This window comes from Takifugu flavidus, chromosome 6 (assembly GCF_003711565.1).
Source record: "Takifugu flavidus isolate HTHZ2018 chromosome 6, ASM371156v2, whole genome shotgun sequence".
Lineage (NCBI taxonomy): Eukaryota > Metazoa > Chordata > Actinopteri > Tetraodontiformes > Tetraodontidae > Takifugu > Takifugu flavidus.
The window spans coordinates 8,801,230-8,818,084 of NC_079525.1; the positions used below are offsets into that span (position 1 = coordinate 8,801,230).

Below are 16,855 nucleotides of genomic sequence, written 5' to 3' on the forward strand. Positions count from 1 at the left end.
TAAAAGTCATGGGGGAGGTTGCTGTTCAGGACGAAATGGCGGGGAACCCACGATCGTGCCGTCGGACTGTACCCCTTTCAGTCAACCAGGAACTGGAACTCTCGTCCCCGTCGACGGACGTCCAGGATGTGCCGGACTCTGTAGGCAGACCCCCCATCCACAACCGGGGGGAAGGCGGGGGCTCAGACGGAGGGACCAGATCCGACTCAGTGACCGGGTTCACCTGGAACGGGAGGTCCCTCGTAGGGAGGCAGACCTTCTGGCCAGGCCGGAGTCCGGTGCCGATTGGCCTGCTGTTGAGAGCGCTGGGAGGCCCGCAGGAGTGCAGTGCGGACCTGCCTCCTCTCTTTCCTACACTGGTATATGTCGGCCTGCACCGAGGGCACCGCCACCTTGTCCTCCGGGATGCACAGCCGGTTCGATGGGACCCCACCTGGATCCAGAACTGATTGCTGGGCTGCAGGGACCATCTTCTCCACTTGCCAGGATGCCGCACCCAGAAAAACTGCAGTGGCTCTCCTCCTGTGGCAGAGCACATCACCGACCCTGGGCACCTAGACTGCGCCACCTGGACGCACCACACAGGGAAAATGCTCCACCTCCTTAGCTCTCCTGGAGCAGTCCGAACCACCAGGCATGGGGGTGAGTGCAGAGCAAAGGCAGTTGGCCCGACAGGCCACGCTCCAACTCACTCTCTTGGTCGACCAATCGATCTGGGGATTGTGGCGAGCCAGCCAACGAGATCCGAGAACCCCTGGGGAAGAGGATGCCAGGATGAGGAGCAGGGGGATCTGCTCCCAATGGTTCCCGGAGATAATGAGGGTGAGGGGTTGGGTCTGGTGCGTCACCGTTGCCAGGACTTCCCTGTTGAGACCAAGGTCGGGTCTTGACTCGGGCAGAGTCTCGATGGGGATTCGGGCTTGCATGGCCAAGTCCTGGCTTATGAAGCTGTCATCTGTGCCGGAGTCCACCAAGAATGGTGCAGAGACAGATTCCTGGCCCCAGATGAACGTGCATGGCAGAGTCAAGCAGGGCAGCACGAAACAGGAAGTGCTTGCCAACACTCCTACGCGTGTCAATGAGCCCAGCTTCCTTGGCCAAGATGGGCAATTGGCGAAGAAGTGGCCAGCCTGGCTGCAACAAAGGCAGAGGTTCGCCCACCACCGGTACCTCCGTGTGGTAGAGTCGGGTTCTTCCCAAGTGCATAGGTTCGCCCGCGACGTCCTCCTGAGGTGGAGCAGGGATCAGAGTTGATGATTCAACAGGAGCTCCACTTTGCCCGGACACGCTCTCTCAACTCCTCACTGGCCAGTCCCTGTTCCTCTGCCGGCGTCTCTCCCGCAGACGGTTGTCCAGCCGGATCGCCAGGCTGATGAGCGTCTCCAGGTCTCCGGACTCCTCCCGAGAGGCTAACTCATCCTTGAGTTCCTCGGCGAGTCCTTGGGTGAACACTCCCCGGAGGGCTGCATCGTACCAGCCAATCCTGGCCGCGAGAATGCGGAACCGGATGGAATAGTCCGCGACGGAGCTGGAACCTTGGCGCAGGGACAGGGTCTGGGAGGCCGACTCTCCAATTTGGACGGGATTATTTTTAATTCAGCTTTAATTCAGCTGTGAAAGCCGGGAAACTGGAAGAAGCGGGTGTCTGGTTCTCCAGGACTGCCGTGGCCCATGGCGCTGCTCTCCCAGAGAGAAGATTCACAACGAAGGCGATCTTCGCCCTGTCGCTGGGGTAGGTGAGGGGCTGGAGGTCGAAAACTAGGGAGCACTAAAGCAAAAAACTGGCACAGACACCAGCCTCACCAGAATATCGCTCTGGGATTGGTATGTGGGGCTCCCGTGGTGCAGCAGCAGCCGGCTGCAGAATGACTCTCAGCGCCTCCGAGGCTGGCAGAGACGGAACCTGCTCCACTCGTCCTGAAGTGAGCATGTCCATTACGCCTGCATTGAGAGTTTGGAGTGAAGTCCAAATATCCATGAGCAGCTGGTCGTGCTGACCCAGCAGCCTCCTCTGAGCCTCCAGCGTACGGCACACCGCATCTTGATCCGCCGGGTCCATACTGGTCGGAGAATTCTGTTACGGTCTGGGTTTTAACATGACCCGAAAGCAGGCAAGAACGCAGTGATGAAAAGTCCAAAACCAGGTTTAATTCAACCAACACAAAAACGGCAGTCCTCCTGGGCTGCTGGGAAGCACAAGTTCAAACCTTGGACACCTCGAACGAGCAGGGAAACGTACCATACACAAGATACAAAATTCACTAGAAAGTTCCAAAAATACCAACACACCAAAGTCACCAAAACCACCAAAATACTCCAACACGGATAGGCAGGAGTCCAGTCGTTAAATAGGCGGCTAGATTACAAATAGACTGCAGGTGAGTCAGTCTGTGGCAGGAGCATGGCTCCACCACGCCCCCTGCAGGAAAAAAACAACCCGGAACCCTGGACCCTAACAATATGTGTGTGTAGTAGTTAGCATAAGCCCTTGCATCAAGAAGGTTCTGGGTTCAAATCCCCAGAGGCTTTCATGTGTGAAGTTTACATGTTCTTTGCGTCACTTCCTGTCTTCTCAATCGTTCGTTGGTTGCACTGTGCACGGGGTGTTGTATTCACTTTAATTAATATTGAACACTTGGTGTGTTGTATTCACTTTAATTAAAATTTGAACACTTGGGACATTCTAGTCACCTGATAACAGTGAGAAACAACCCATATTAAACAAATACAGGGCTTCACCGACTATTAGCATTAGCATAGCCTCACCATCTGTTTCACCTAGTGTCTTTGTCTGTTCAGCGTGTGAAATGTTTAGTTACTCCTCTGCCTCCCTTAGTGAAGGGAATAGGTGTAGAAAGTGTAGTTTATTTACGGCTATGGAGGCAAGACTTAGCGAGCTTGAGACGCGGTTCCGCAGCTTGGAGTTAGCTGGAGTTGCATCAGGTAGCCAGGAGAAACTAGCTGCTGCGGAGCCGCCAAGCGTAGCTTTATTATTAACATAGAGTCGGTGTGCAACTACGCAAAAACGATGTCGGACTCCATAGCATTCTTTGGTCCCCTCCCCAATCTGGCCAGCGATGAGATGTTTAGCCGCATGTCATCGCTTCGTTGCTGGTTGTCACGGTGGTGCCTCGAAAACCAGGTGGCCTTTATAGACAATTGGAACACTTTTTGGGGAAAACCTGGTCTGATTAGGAGAGACGGTGTCCATCCCACACTCGATGGTGCTTCTCTCATTTCTAGTAATTTGGCTAATTTTATTAGACCCAAAGTGACCTGACAATCCAGGGTCCAGACCAGGATGCAGAGTTGTAGTCTTACACACCTCTCTGCTGCTTCCATAGAACCCTCAACCACCAACAATAATATATTTAACACTATAGAGGTAGTCTCTGTTCCACGGTTAAAAGTTCACCAAGCACAGAGCAGGGGAGCGGTCAATCACCATAATCTTAATTAAAATTAATACTAAAGCACAAGTTGGAGAAACTAATATCACAATTAAGTGTGGACTGTTAAATATTAGATCTCTTTTGTGTAAATCCCTCTTAGTACACAACCTCATAGCGGATCATTTATTTTATCTTACTGAGACCTGGCTTCAGGAGGAGGAGTATGTTAGCTTAAATGAATCTACTCCTCCTACCCATCTTAATTATGTGACGGGTGCAGTTTGGACCCAAATGCAGCACTCTGAAAAGTTGGTCAGTAGTAAAGACTTTTATTAACCCACGGGCAAACAGGAACTCAGGCAGACCAGGAAACACAGAAAATAGTCCGTTCCTCCAGCTCTGGGCCCGCACAAAGTCTAGGAGTCGCAGGCTCGGGGAGTGGGGCGAGCAGCAGCGAAGTCGGGGCCAGGCGGAGAAGTCTAAACCAGGTGAGCAGACAGGAACCAGAGACGCTGAGGCAGAAGTCATAGTCAGGGGCAGAAAGCAGGTAGGTTGTCCGGGGAACAGGCAAGGCAGGCAGAACGAAGACAGGCAGGGTTGGCAACGGGCAAGCCGGCAGGGAAACAACGCTGGAAAGTCTTGCATGGACGCAGAGGAACAATCTGGCACCGAGTGAGTGTGAGGCTGGAGAATATATACACTGGTAGGTGAGCTGATTGATGAGTGAGGGCAGGTGTGTGATCAGTGACTGAGAGCAGGTGTGTGATCCGTGACTGAGAGCAGGTGTGTGATCTGTGACTGAGAGCAGGTGTGGTGATCAGACGGTGTGGTGTGAGCAGGGCAGTGGAAAAGTACTGGGACAGGAGGGAAGTGGAGAAAAGGGGCTGTGACAAATTATCATGTTCCTCGTGTTACTGGTCGAGGAGGGGGAGTGGCAGCAATCTATCACTCCAAGTTATTAGTTAATCCTAGACCAAAATATGGCTCCAGTTCATTTGAAAGCCTGACTCTTGGCATCACACATCTGAACTGGAAGGCAGAAAAGCCAATTCTGTTTGTAGTTGTGTATCGGCCCCCTGCTGGGCCACATTCAGAGTTCCTGTCTGAGTTCTCTGATTTCTTATCTGACTTGGTCCTTTGAACAGACAGTCATTATCATTGGAGACTTTAATATCCATATGGACGTTATCAATGACAGCTTTAAAAATAGCTTCATTTCATTACTTTAGTCAGTTGGTTTCCTCCAGCAGATAAACCAACCAACTCATAACTTCAACCACACCCTAGATCGAGTTCTGACTTATGGTGTTGAGGTAGAACATGTGTCAGTGTTCCCTCAGAACCCACTCCTGTCAGACCATTCTTTGATCACTTTTACATTTATGATTAAGGATTCTTCTATGCTCAGAGCTCAGTCTTACTATAGCAGATGTCTTTCAGATAATGCTGTAGCTAAGTTTTACGGAAGTGATTCCTGTGCTAATCCCAGGACCACCGCATGTTTCCCCAGGGATCAATCATTATAATCTTAGCCCTGCTGAGGTTGACTCTATTGCTGAAGGTGCAGCAACCACACTGAGATTAATCATGTTAAATGCTTCAATTACTCATGTCAACTAAAGTTGTTAGCTTCTAAGGGACTTAACCACATAACTTTTTACTACATTCATCGTGCAATAACTTCATGCCAGGTGCCCTTTCCCAATTCCAACCTTCCCCACACTGTGCATAAGCATTATTTTCTCTGATTTCTCACATTTTCTCAAACCTGTGACCTAACCTATTCCTAACCCTAATTGACCCTAATCCTGACCTTAACATTACCCTAATCCTAACGTTAACCATAAACTCCACCTACCCTAACATTAACCCTGACACTAACAATCCTAAAATTAATTTTAACACTAACATCAACACTGACATTGACCCTAACCGTGACCTTAACATGATAAGGTACAGAAGGCTGACTCCATCGCTACTTTTAAGATCAGACTCAAAACCTACCTCTTTGAAAAAGCTTATTGTTACTAATTTAGTAGTTCCTGTTACCATCATAGATAGACAAATTATCATACTTAGGGGGTCGTCTAATCGTTAGGTCACATCTTAGCTATGCTGTTATTGGCCAAGGCTGCCGGGGTCCGGAAACATGATCACCTGACAAGCCTCTGTCACCCCACTGGGTCATGGTATCCTCTCCTCTCCTCTCCTTTCCTCTCCTTTCCTCCTCCTCATCAAGCAGACTAGTTATGCTGATTCCTGTGTAGTTTTTCTGCCCCCTCCTCCCTCTCCCTCTATTCATTTACAGGTATCACCGCCTTCGGAGCTGCATGATGACCTCCGGCCCCGCTGACCCGTTATATAGTGTATTTTTGTGTGTGTTTCTGTGCTCTGTGCCTCTCTTCTCTTCTCTTCTCCTCTCCTCTCCCTCTCTTCTCCTCCTCCTTCTCCTCTCCTCTCCCCCTCCTTCTCTTCCTCTCCTCTTCCCCTCCCTCTCCCTCTCCTCTCTCTACCCAGCCGGCCATTAGCAGGAGGGTCCCCCTACATGAGCCTGGTCCTGCTCAAAGTTTCTTCCTGTTCAAGGGGAGTTTTTCCTTGCCACTGTTGCTTGTCTGGGTTAGGCCCTGGGATTCTGGAAAGCACCTTGAAACAATTTTGATTGTATAAGACGCTATATAAATAAAGATTGACCAGAAGGACATGCCCTGAACACCTCACCAGGGAGGCATCCAGGGGGCATCCTAACTAGGTGCCCAAGCCACCTCATCTGGCTCTTCTAAACGCGGAGGAGCAGCAGCTCTACTCCGAGCTCCTCCCGGATGGCAGAGCTTCTCACCCTATCTCTAAGGGAGAGCCCAGCCACCCTACGGAGGAAGCTCATTTTGGCCGCTTGTACCTGTGATCTTGTTCTTTCGGTCATTACACAAAGCTCATGACCATAGGTGAGGGTAGGAAAGAAGATCGACCAGTAAATCGAGAGCTTCGCCTTTTGGCTCAGCTCTCTCTTCACCACTACGGACCAGTGCAGAGTCCGCATTACTGCGGACGCCGCACCGATCCGCCTGTCGATCTCCTGCTCCATTCTTCCCTCACTCGTGAACAAGACCCCGACGTACTTTAACTCCTCCACTTTGACGGGTGCAATTTGGACCCAAAAGTAGCACTCTGGAAAACTGAAACCGTTGGAAGTGACCCTTTATTAGTACACAGGCAAACAGGAACTCTGGCAGACAAGGTTACACAGGAAACAGTCCGTTCTTCAGGCTCAGGGCCCACACAAAGTCTATGGGTGTCGGGCTCGGGGATTGGGTATGAGCAGAGCCGGAATGCAGAGCCGAGGAGGAGGACCTGAACCCTAGGAACCGTACAGTTACATTTACAGTGGGCAGGAGTGACAGTGTCGTGAAGGGTAAAGATCTCTAAGGCATATGTAAGGATGTCTAATGATTAGTTCCAAAAGATCAATGCTTATCCAGAGTAGTTACATGATTGAGATTTGATGCTCTCTCTCTATATGATTATAATGTTGCCTTTATACGTATCAACCGGAATATGATGTAAGATCAGCCTGAACATGATGTAAGACCGGGGGTTTCCGAGGCGTGGTAACAAGAGACAGGAGGTTGTCTGTTTTAAAAAAAACGTGTAAAGGTACACCGAACCTCCGATAAGAATGATAAATGATACATAACGGTGGAAAACGGGGAAAAATGGCTAATGAGAAGGAGGAGCCCGGGGAGGAGTAAACCCAGGCTCCAAAATGTGTAAAAGCTGAAGATTTCTTGCTAGGTTTCAGACTTAGCCCGGGCTACTTCTCATGTATGGTGAATTGTGAATCATCAATAAACCATCATTGGACCGTGAACCAGCTGATCCTGACTCATCATTCGACTTTGTCGTGGCAACTCCACTTCAACCCATTGGCACTGGCATAGGTAATAAGAATTAAGAAAAGTGTAACATAGTTCAGTAATCAGACAGAGAGGGAAAGCCGCTACAACAGAGAGGGGATTACAGGAGATGAGGGCGATGAAGTAGCAGAGCAGGGATGAGCAGCAACGAAGTCGAGGCCAGTCGGAGCGGTCAGGACCAGGTGAGCAGACAGGAACCAGAAACACTGAGGCAGAAGTCGTGGTCAGGGACGGAAGGTTGGTGAGTTTACTGGGAGACAGGCAGTGCAGGCAGGTCAGGGGCAAACAGGTTCGGCAATAGGAGGTCAGGCAGATAAGTGCTGGAGAGTCTTGCATGGAAACGCTGAAGAACAATCTGGCACAGAGTGCAGGGGAGGCTTATAAGCCGGGCTGATTTGAAATCGGCTGCAGCTGTGCTTGCAGGTGAGAGGAGTTGAGCTGACGGGGTGGGAGTGGCTGGCAGGTAGAGTGGAGCAGAGGCAGGGAGAGTGGAAAATTACTGTGGCAGAGGGACAGGAGGGACCTGGGGGAATGGGGCTGTGACAGAACCCCCCTCTCAAGGGACGGCCCCTGACGTCCCAAAAACAAAGTCCAAGCTGAGCCGGGTGGGTGGAGGGGGCCTGGAGGAGGGCTAAAATTCTTCTGAGACATCCGTCTCGGCCTCCTCTCCCTCAACCAGTGAGTCGTCCCCCCCGAGTATGGCCCCTCCTCCTCGTCCTCGTTGCTGGATGCTCCGGACGACAGGGAGGACATAGTCTCAAAATTGGCGCCCCCACCAGCAGTGGGGATCTCGGAGGGCTGGTCACGGTGACAGCGATGGAACTCGCGGATGAGCTGCGCATCCAGGATGTGACGGGCCGGGACCCATGACCTCTCCTCTGGGCCGTATCCCTCCCAGTCTACGAGATACTGGAGACCCCTTCCACAGCGGCGGGAGTGCAGCAGGCGGAGAACCGTGAAGGCAGGACCCCAATCAATAATCTGTGGAGGCAGCTGAGAAGCAGGCATCAACAGACTCTCGAACCGGCTTGATCCTAGAGACATGGAAGGTTGGGTGGATTCGCATGGCACGGGGCAGCTTGAGCCTGACAACCGCAGGGTTGATGACCTTCTCAATTACAAATGGCCCGATTAACTTAAGAGCCAGCTTTTTGGACTCCACCCTCAGGGGAAGGTCTTGGGTCGAGAGCCATACCTTCTGGCCCACCAGGTAATTGGGAGCCTGGGAACGATGGCGGTTGGCGGCCGTCGAGTAACGGTCAGCAGCTCGTAGGAGAGCAGCCCTGACCTGGGTCCAGGTCTGGCGGCAACAGTGAAAAAGGCCTTGACGGACGGACAGGAAGCTTCCTTCTCCAGGGCTGGGAACAGCGGCGGCTGGAACCCGTAGGCGCACTGGAAGGGAGACGGTCCAGTGGCGGAGATGGTTAGGGTGTTGTGGGCATATTCTACCCACAGTAACTGCTTGGACCAAGTGGAGGGGTGTCTGGACGCCATGCAGCGAAGCGCCATCTCCATCTCCTGATTCACCCTCTCCGATTGGCCGTTGGATTGGGGATGGAACCCAGAGGACAGGCTTACGGTGGCCCCGATGAGGCTGCAGAACTCCCGCCAGAATACGGATGTGAACTGGGGACCCCGATCAGAGACTACATCAGACGGAAGGTCGTGGAGCCGAAATATGTGCTGCAGAAGTTGTTCAGCAGTCTCCTTGGCTGATGGAAGCTTGGGTAGGCGCACAAAGTGGGCCATCTTGCTGAAACGGTCTACCACTGTCAGGATAGTGGTGAATCCGCCCGACAGTGGCAGACCGGTAACAAAGCCCAGTGAAATATGGGACCAGGGTCGATCTGGAACAGAGAGGTTGCAGGTAACCGGCAGGGGCCTGGCAGGAGGATTTGTGCAGGCTACAGATCAGGCAGGCGTTGACAAACTCTCTTGTGTGCTCCTCTAAAGTGGGCCACCAGAACCGTCGCTGCAGGACCTCTTTAGTGCGCAGGACGTCAGACCTCAGACCCTCTGGGACAAACAGGCGCTCAGGAGGACAGGAGCTGGGACCAGGCTGATTCTCCAAGGCAACTTTTACACGCTCCTCTACCTCCCAGGTGAGAGAAGTCACCAGGCAGGGAGCAGGGAGAATGGGGTCCGGGTTAAGGGCAGTGTCTTCTGTTCCCAAGAACTGGCGGGATACAGCGTCAGGCTTGACGTTGCGGGAGCCCGGCCGATAGGAGAGGGAAAAGTTGAATCTAGTAAAGAATAAGAACCACCTGGCCTGACGGGAGTTCAGTCTCTTCGCTGAACGGATGTACTCCAGGTTCTTATGGTCCGTCCAAACAGGAAGAGCAATTTAGTCCCCTCCAACCAGTGACGCCATTCCTCCAATGCCAGTTTCACCGCCAACAGTTCTCGGTTCCCAATGTCATAATTCCTTTCTGCCAGAGACAGACGTCGAGAGAAGAAGGCGCATTTTCTAGTCATCCGCAGAGCGTTGAGAGAGAACGTCTCCGACCCCCACGTCAGAAGCATCCACCTCTACAATGAACTGCCTTTCGGAATCGGGAGCTGAGGTGAACCGGGCCTTGAGGTTCTGGAAAGCCTCCTTGGCATCCTGGGACCAACGGAAGGGTACCTTGGAGGAGGTAAGCGCAGTGAGTGGAGCGGCCACGGTGCTGTATCCCCGGATGAACCTTCGGTAAAAGTTGGCGAACCCTAGGAACCGTTGCAGCTGTTTCTGGGACTCGGGGACAGGCCAGGAGGTGACGGCAGAGACCTTGGAGGGGTCCATCTCCACACTGCCTTGACCGATAATGTACCCCAGGAAAGAGACGGAGGTAGTGTGGAATTCACACTTCTCGGCTTTAACAGAGTTCTCCAGCAGGCGTTGGAGGACGGCCTGGACATGATGCACATGTTCCTCCTTGGAACGGGAGAAGATCAAGATGTCTTCCAGGTAGACAAACACACTCTTGTTGAGCATGTCTCTTAAAATGTCATTAATGAGTGCCTGGAATACAGCCGGGGCATTAGTAAGGCCGAAAGGCATGACCAGGTACTCATAGTGTCCAGTGGGTGTGTTGAAGGCAGTCTTCCACTCGTCCCCCTCCTGGATCCGGACTAGATGGTAGGCATTGTGGAGATCCAACTTGGTGAAGACCATGGCCCCCTGAAGCAGCTCAAAGGCTGAAGCCCCTATAGTCGATGCAGGGCCTCAGGGACCTGTCTTTCTTCTCCACGAAGAAGAACCCTGCCCCAGCAGGCGAAGAGGAGGGACAAATGATCCCGGCGGCCAGAGCATCATTAATGTAGGCCTCCATGGCCTCTCTTTCTGGCACAGACAGGGAGTAGAGACGATCCTTGAGAGGCGTGGTGCCGGGCAGCAGGTCTATGGCACAGTGTTGTGAATCTTCTCCTGGTGGTTGCCGAGATGTGTTGATGAGGAAGGAATCTTCGCAGACACCGACTTGGTTATCAAAGATGTTTATTGGAGAGAACAGTCAGGTATCAATCGAACACTGCAGATTGTCCGAGGGAGGTTTCGCGGTCCCGATGGTGAAGAACTCCGTGGTGTCTTCATCGTCACCTCCTTCTTATACAGTCGAGTAAACACATTCTTTACTGATGACCTCACACTATACAATATGGCCACCCCAATGGTATAGCGTTCAGTTATTACCAAAAAAGGGAATACTTGAAGATGCTTCATGCTACACATCCTCATATGGAGAACAACCAGGGGCCCACAGGCTCCAGTGTCATCTTTTAGTAGCTCCTTTTACATAAAGGAAGAAGACACAGGACACACATGTGGAGCATGTCCTAATATGGTGCTTAGGCTGGCTGTTAAACACATTAAGGCCTTACAGACGTAAAGCCTGCATAGAACGGGTCAGATACTACATATTTCCCCCCTTCGAGACTACATAGAGTCTCGAAAAATAAAAAATAACCAAGTTTTAATAAAAGTGACGGTGACTAATAGAGTGGTATAATTTGAAAAAGATTGATTAATTAGACATGAACAATATGTGAAATTTAGTGGAGTGCGAGAGTGAAAAACCCATCCGACAGACCTCTTTCAGTTTGCAACCATCAAAACACTTTAGACGGGAAAATTCTCTCACGGTCCCTCTGTCAACGGCGACCACCTATGGTACTCCAATCCAATTTGCAAAAAGGTTATATTAGGGAAGAGTTGGGCAAACACATACAAGATACTCAGAAAAAAATCAAAAAATGTCCACAATCAGGCTGGTCGTCCCATCGGACCTTACCTTGGACCTTTCCCTGCCTAAGGACCCCTTTCCCTATACCAAAACAAGGAAAAAACTGAGTTCTCATAGCATCTGCCTACTGATGAAATTTCCCTAGTAAATTTATTAACACAAACTTCAAATATATGCATTAAACATATCAACAGTAATTTTCGAATCTGTAGTTCACAGTCCCCTGATGAAGGCTCTTCAGTTGTTCCCCATCTTCATTCAGGGTCCTCCAGCATCTTTCACAGTTCATTTTGAATTTCTGAGTCCATTCCAACATAGTTGTCACCCCAACGTAGCTCCCCAACTACTGTCCTATAAACAGAAAACAAAGGTGCCAGTATCTTTGCAAAAAAAAACATTGGTTTCATTAGAGAGAATACAATACAAACATATCAAAACATGATTGTCACGATTAAGTAAATTATGTAACCATTTCCCCCCTTCGTCACCTGGAACTACAACGGAGGAAGGGAAAACATAAACACTATTAAATGCAAAAAGTAACCTAAGGATATGACTCGAAAGTCACACTAGATACTAAATTATTGATTATACTGGATATTTATCAACCATCTCATCAGAAATGTCCTCCTCAGGTCCGGGTTAAGGGCAGTGTCTTCTGTTCCCAAGAACTGGCGGGATACAGCGTCAGGCTTGACGTTGCGGGAGCCCGGCCGATAGGAGAGGGAAAAGTTGAATCTAGTAAAGAATAAGAACCACCTGGCCTGACGGGAGTTCAGTCTCTTCGCTGAACGGATGTTCTCCAGGTTCTTATGGTCCGTCCAAACAGGAAGAGCAATTTAGTCCCCTCCAACCAGTGACGCCATTCCTCCAATGCCAGTTTCACCGCCAACAGTTCTCGGTTCCCAATGTCATAATTCCTTTCTGCCAGAGACAGACGTCGAGAGAAGAAGGCGCATTTTCTAGTCATCCGCAGAGCGTTGAGAGAGAACGTCTCCGACCCCCACGTCAGAAGCATCCACCTCTACAATGAACTGCCTTTCGGAATCGGGAGCTGAGGTGAACCGGGCCTTGAGGTTCTGGAAAGCCTCCTTGGCATCCTGGGACCAACGGAAGGGTACCTTGGAGGAGGTAAGCGCAGTGAGTGGAGCGGCCACGGTGCTGTATCCCCGGATGAACCTTCGGTAAAAGTTGGCGAACCCTAGGAACCGTTGCAGCTGTTTCTGGGACTCGGGGACAGGCCAGGAGGTGACGGCAGAGACCTTGGAGGGGTCCATCTCCACACTGCCTTGACCGATAATGTACCCCAGGAAAGAGACGGAGGTAGTGTGGAATTCACACTTCTCGGCTTTAACAGAGTTCTCCAGCAGGCGTTGGAGGACGGCCTGGACATGATGCACATGTTCCTCCTTGGAACGGGAGAAGATCAAGATGTCTTCCAGGTAGACAAACACACTCTTGTTGAGCATGTCTCTTAAAATGTCATTAATGAGTGCCTGGAATACAGCCGGGGCATTAGTAAGGCCGAAAGGCATGACCAGGTACTCATAGTGTCCAGTGGGTGTGTTGAAGGCAGTCTTCCACTCGTCCCCCTCCTGGATCCGGACTAGATGGTAGGCATGTGGAGATCCAACTTGGTGAAGACCATGGCCCCCTGAAGCAGCTCAAAGGCTGAAGCCCCTATAGTCGATGCAGGGCCTCAGGGACCTGTCTTTCTTCTCCACGAAGAAGAACCCTGCCCCAGCAGGCGAAGAGGAGGGACAAATGATCCCGGCGGCCAGAGCATCATTAATGTAGGCCTCCATGGCCTCTCTTTCTGGCACAGACAGGGAGTAGAGACGATCCTTGAGAGGCGTGGTGCCGGGCAGCAGGTCTATGGCACAGTGTTGTGAATCTTCTCCTGGTGGTTGCCGAGATGTGTTGATGAGGAAGGAATCTTCGCAGACACCGACTTGGTTATCAAAGATGTTTATTGGAGAGAACAGTCAGGTATCAATCGAACACTGCAGATTGTCCGAGGGAGGTTTCGCGGTCCCGATGGTGAAGAACTCCGTGGTGTCTTCATCGTCACCTCCTTCTTATACAGTCGAGTAAACACATTCTTTACTGATGACCTCACACTATACAATATGGCCACCCCAATGGTATAGCGTTCAGTTATTACCAAAAAAGGGAATACTTGAAGATGCTTCATGCTACACATCCTCATATGGAGAACAACCAGGGGCCCACAGGCTCCAGTGTCATCTTTTAGTAGCTCCTTTTACATAAAGGAAGAAGACACAGGACACACATGTGGAGCATGTCCTAATATGGTGCTTAGGCTGGCTGTTAAACACATTAAGGCCTTACAGACGTAAAGCCTGCATAGAACGGGTCAGATACTACATATTTCCCCCCTTCGAGACTACATAGAGTCTCGAAAAATAAAAAATAACCAAGTTTTAATAAAAGTGACGGTGACTAATAGAGTGGTATAATTTGAAAAAGATTGATTAATTAGACATGAACAATATGTGAAATTTAGTGGAGTGCGAGAGTGAAAAACCCATCCGACAGACCTCTTTCAGTTTGCAACCATCAAAACACTTTAGACGGGAAAATTCTCTCACGGTCCCTCTGTCAACGGCGACCACCTATGGTACTCCAATCCAATTTGCAAAAAGGTTATATTAGGGAAGAGTTGGGCAAACACATACAAGATACTCAGAAAAAAATCAAAAAATGTCCACAATCAGGCTGGTCGTCCCATCGGACCTTACCTGGACCTTTCCCTGCCTAAGGACCCCTTTCCCTATACCAAAACAAGGAAAAAACTGAGTTCTCATAGCATCTGCCTACTGATGAAATTTCCCTAGTAATTTATTAACACAAACTTCAAATATATGCATTAAACATATCAACAGTAATTTTCGAATCTGTAGTTCACAGTCCCCTGATGAAGGCTCTTCAGTTGTTCCCCATCTTCATTCAGGGTCCTCCAGCATCTTTCACAGTTCATTTTGAATTTCTGAGTCCATTCCAACATAGTTGTCACCCCAACGTAGCTCCCCAACTACTGTCCTATAAACAGAAAACAAAGGTGCCAGTATCTTTGCAAAAAAAACATTGGTTTCATTAGAGAGAATACAATACAAACATATCAAAACATGATTGTCACGATTAAGTAAATTATGTAACCATTTCCCCCCTTCGTCACCTGGAACTACAACGGAGGAAGGGAAAACATAAACACTATTAAATGCAAAAAGTAACCTAAGGATATGACTCGAAAGTCACACTAGATACTAAATTATTGATTATACTGGATATTTATCAACCATCTCATCAGAAATGTCCTCCTCATCTGAATCAGCCAAAGCTTTGTCACTTAAGAGTGGCATCTAGACCTGGTCGCTAGGCATCACTACACCAATCCAACGCAATATCATCGCCTTGGCACAAGTTAATGACAAAGTACAAAAACAAAACATCACACTTAGTGACACTACGACGGCACTGAGAACCTGTACCAACATAGCTCCCATTGGATCAAATTTGTCCTGAAGCCAAGCCGTCGCTGAAGTTCCTGCGCTTTCAGAAGGTCCAAACGCATCTCTTATCTTCTACAAAGCGTCAATCACACTTGTTATATTATCACCATTGTCTGGAATCAAAGTGTAACAAGCATCTCCTGTCAAGTTCAAAGATACACACAAACCTCCTTCTTTGGCCAAGATGTAATCTAGCGCCATGTCATGTTTCAACAACGTTCAAAGCTGTTCAAAGCCTTTTATGGTTTCATTAGCAAAACCCTGCAGAGTGTAAGTAATATTGCTGAGGTACTGGTGGAACAGATGTCACCAATGGAAATTGATACGATTGGCATGATGTTTGGTTTGATTGCATTTGTGATGTTTGATCAGGTTGGTTTTCCATCACTACTGCTTGCTTTTTCTCTTTGCGTTTATTATCCACCAGCTGCAGTTGAGTAAGTTTTCTGAGAGTTTCATGATCTTGGTTTTTCAGCTCTTGCTCTTTTCTACGATATAGTTCAACCTGGTGAGCAATGTGATCAATGTAAACACTCTTAATCATGTTCCCAAGACCAACCACCTCTGCTATTTTACTACGCACCGGCAGTGGCAATCCCTTCTGAATTTTAGCTCGAATGATCGACTGCTCCATTTGATTAGCGTCGGGATCATTGCCTGTGACATTACGCCAAGTTTGTAGAGCTCTTGAAACGTAGGCTCTCGGATTTTCTTGTTCACCCAATGGTTCAATGAGGATATTATCAGGATGTATGTTAGTTGGAAACGCGCTCTTTGCGCCCCCCAAAACTGACCTCTGTGAGCAGAAAACAGTTCAGCATCATTTACTGCAGTTGCCATGAACCGAGGCATGCCAGCCTTCTGCAAAAGGTCTTCCATGGCAGACACACCAATGAGATTAGCTAGGAGCCTTTTAATGTCTCCAACAGCAGGTTGTGTTCCAATCAAAAGTTCCTCCAGTTTTGAAATCCAGGGGTGTGCCCCTTCCTGAAGGATAGGTAGCTTCTCTAATATATCTGACATGTCGGAGTTCTGCCAAGGTTTATACTCAAGATTTTGACCACGAACAACAACAGGGAACATTTTGTTAGCAGAGCTGTCTTTTTTTGAACGCAAGCCGTCGTCAGAAGTGATCAGCCTTGAAAGCCTTCCCTTCTTTAACGACTTACGCCGTTTTTCCATATCTTCCAATTTTCTTTCTAGCATCTTTTGAGCTTCTGGAGTTCCCGTCAAGCTAATGTCTAAACGACACTGTTCGATACCCCTTTCGAGATTTCTCAAAGAACGTTGTCTTTCCTCAGAGGAAGAACAATTGCCGTATGAGTCTTCATCAGTGTCTGACCCTGAGCTGTCATCGGTCAGATCTTGACCAGACTTAACTTTCTTTTTAGATTTGTTACCCCTCTTTTCAGCTTTAGCCAACACACGCTTAATGGCGGGATCATAGCCACCTATGGCTTCATCCGTACCGCTCTCATCATCATCCTCCAGAAGCAGTGTGTTGTAGACATCATCTCGTGTTTTTCTTGATTTAGATTTTGGAGTTGTCGGATAAATGTGTATGACTGTTTTTGCCTTTCCCTTTTCAACAGTTTGGTTGTGATCATCTTTAATGTTGTACTTGCCTTTCTGGCTGAGTACGGGAAGTTGTGGATAGATGTCAGTGTATTCAGTTTCTGTCTCATACGGTGGAGGGGTTGTTACAGGAGCCGTATGAGAGAAAGGAGTGTTAATCTTTTCCGCTGTTTGTTTTGCGGTTCTTTCAATAATTTCTTTGGCTGTTCTGTTTTTCTTTTTTG

At 49.3% G+C, this 16,855-nt stretch overlaps 1 protein-coding gene across 1 annotated transcript; it reads right to left on the reverse strand.

The window, feature by feature from the left end:
• Nucleotides 1-9,639: 9,639 nt before the first annotated feature.
• Nucleotides 9,640-10,457, reverse strand: LOC130526795 (retrovirus-related Pol polyprotein from transposon 297). The gene has a single exon (XM_057034715.1). It carries the CDS (start codon nucleotides 10,455-10,457, stop codon nucleotides 9,771-9,773), a length of 687 nt encoding a protein of 228 aa, XP_056890695.1. The 3' UTR covers nucleotides 9,640-9,770.
• Between the last annotated feature and the right edge of the window lie 6,398 nt (nucleotides 10,458-16,855).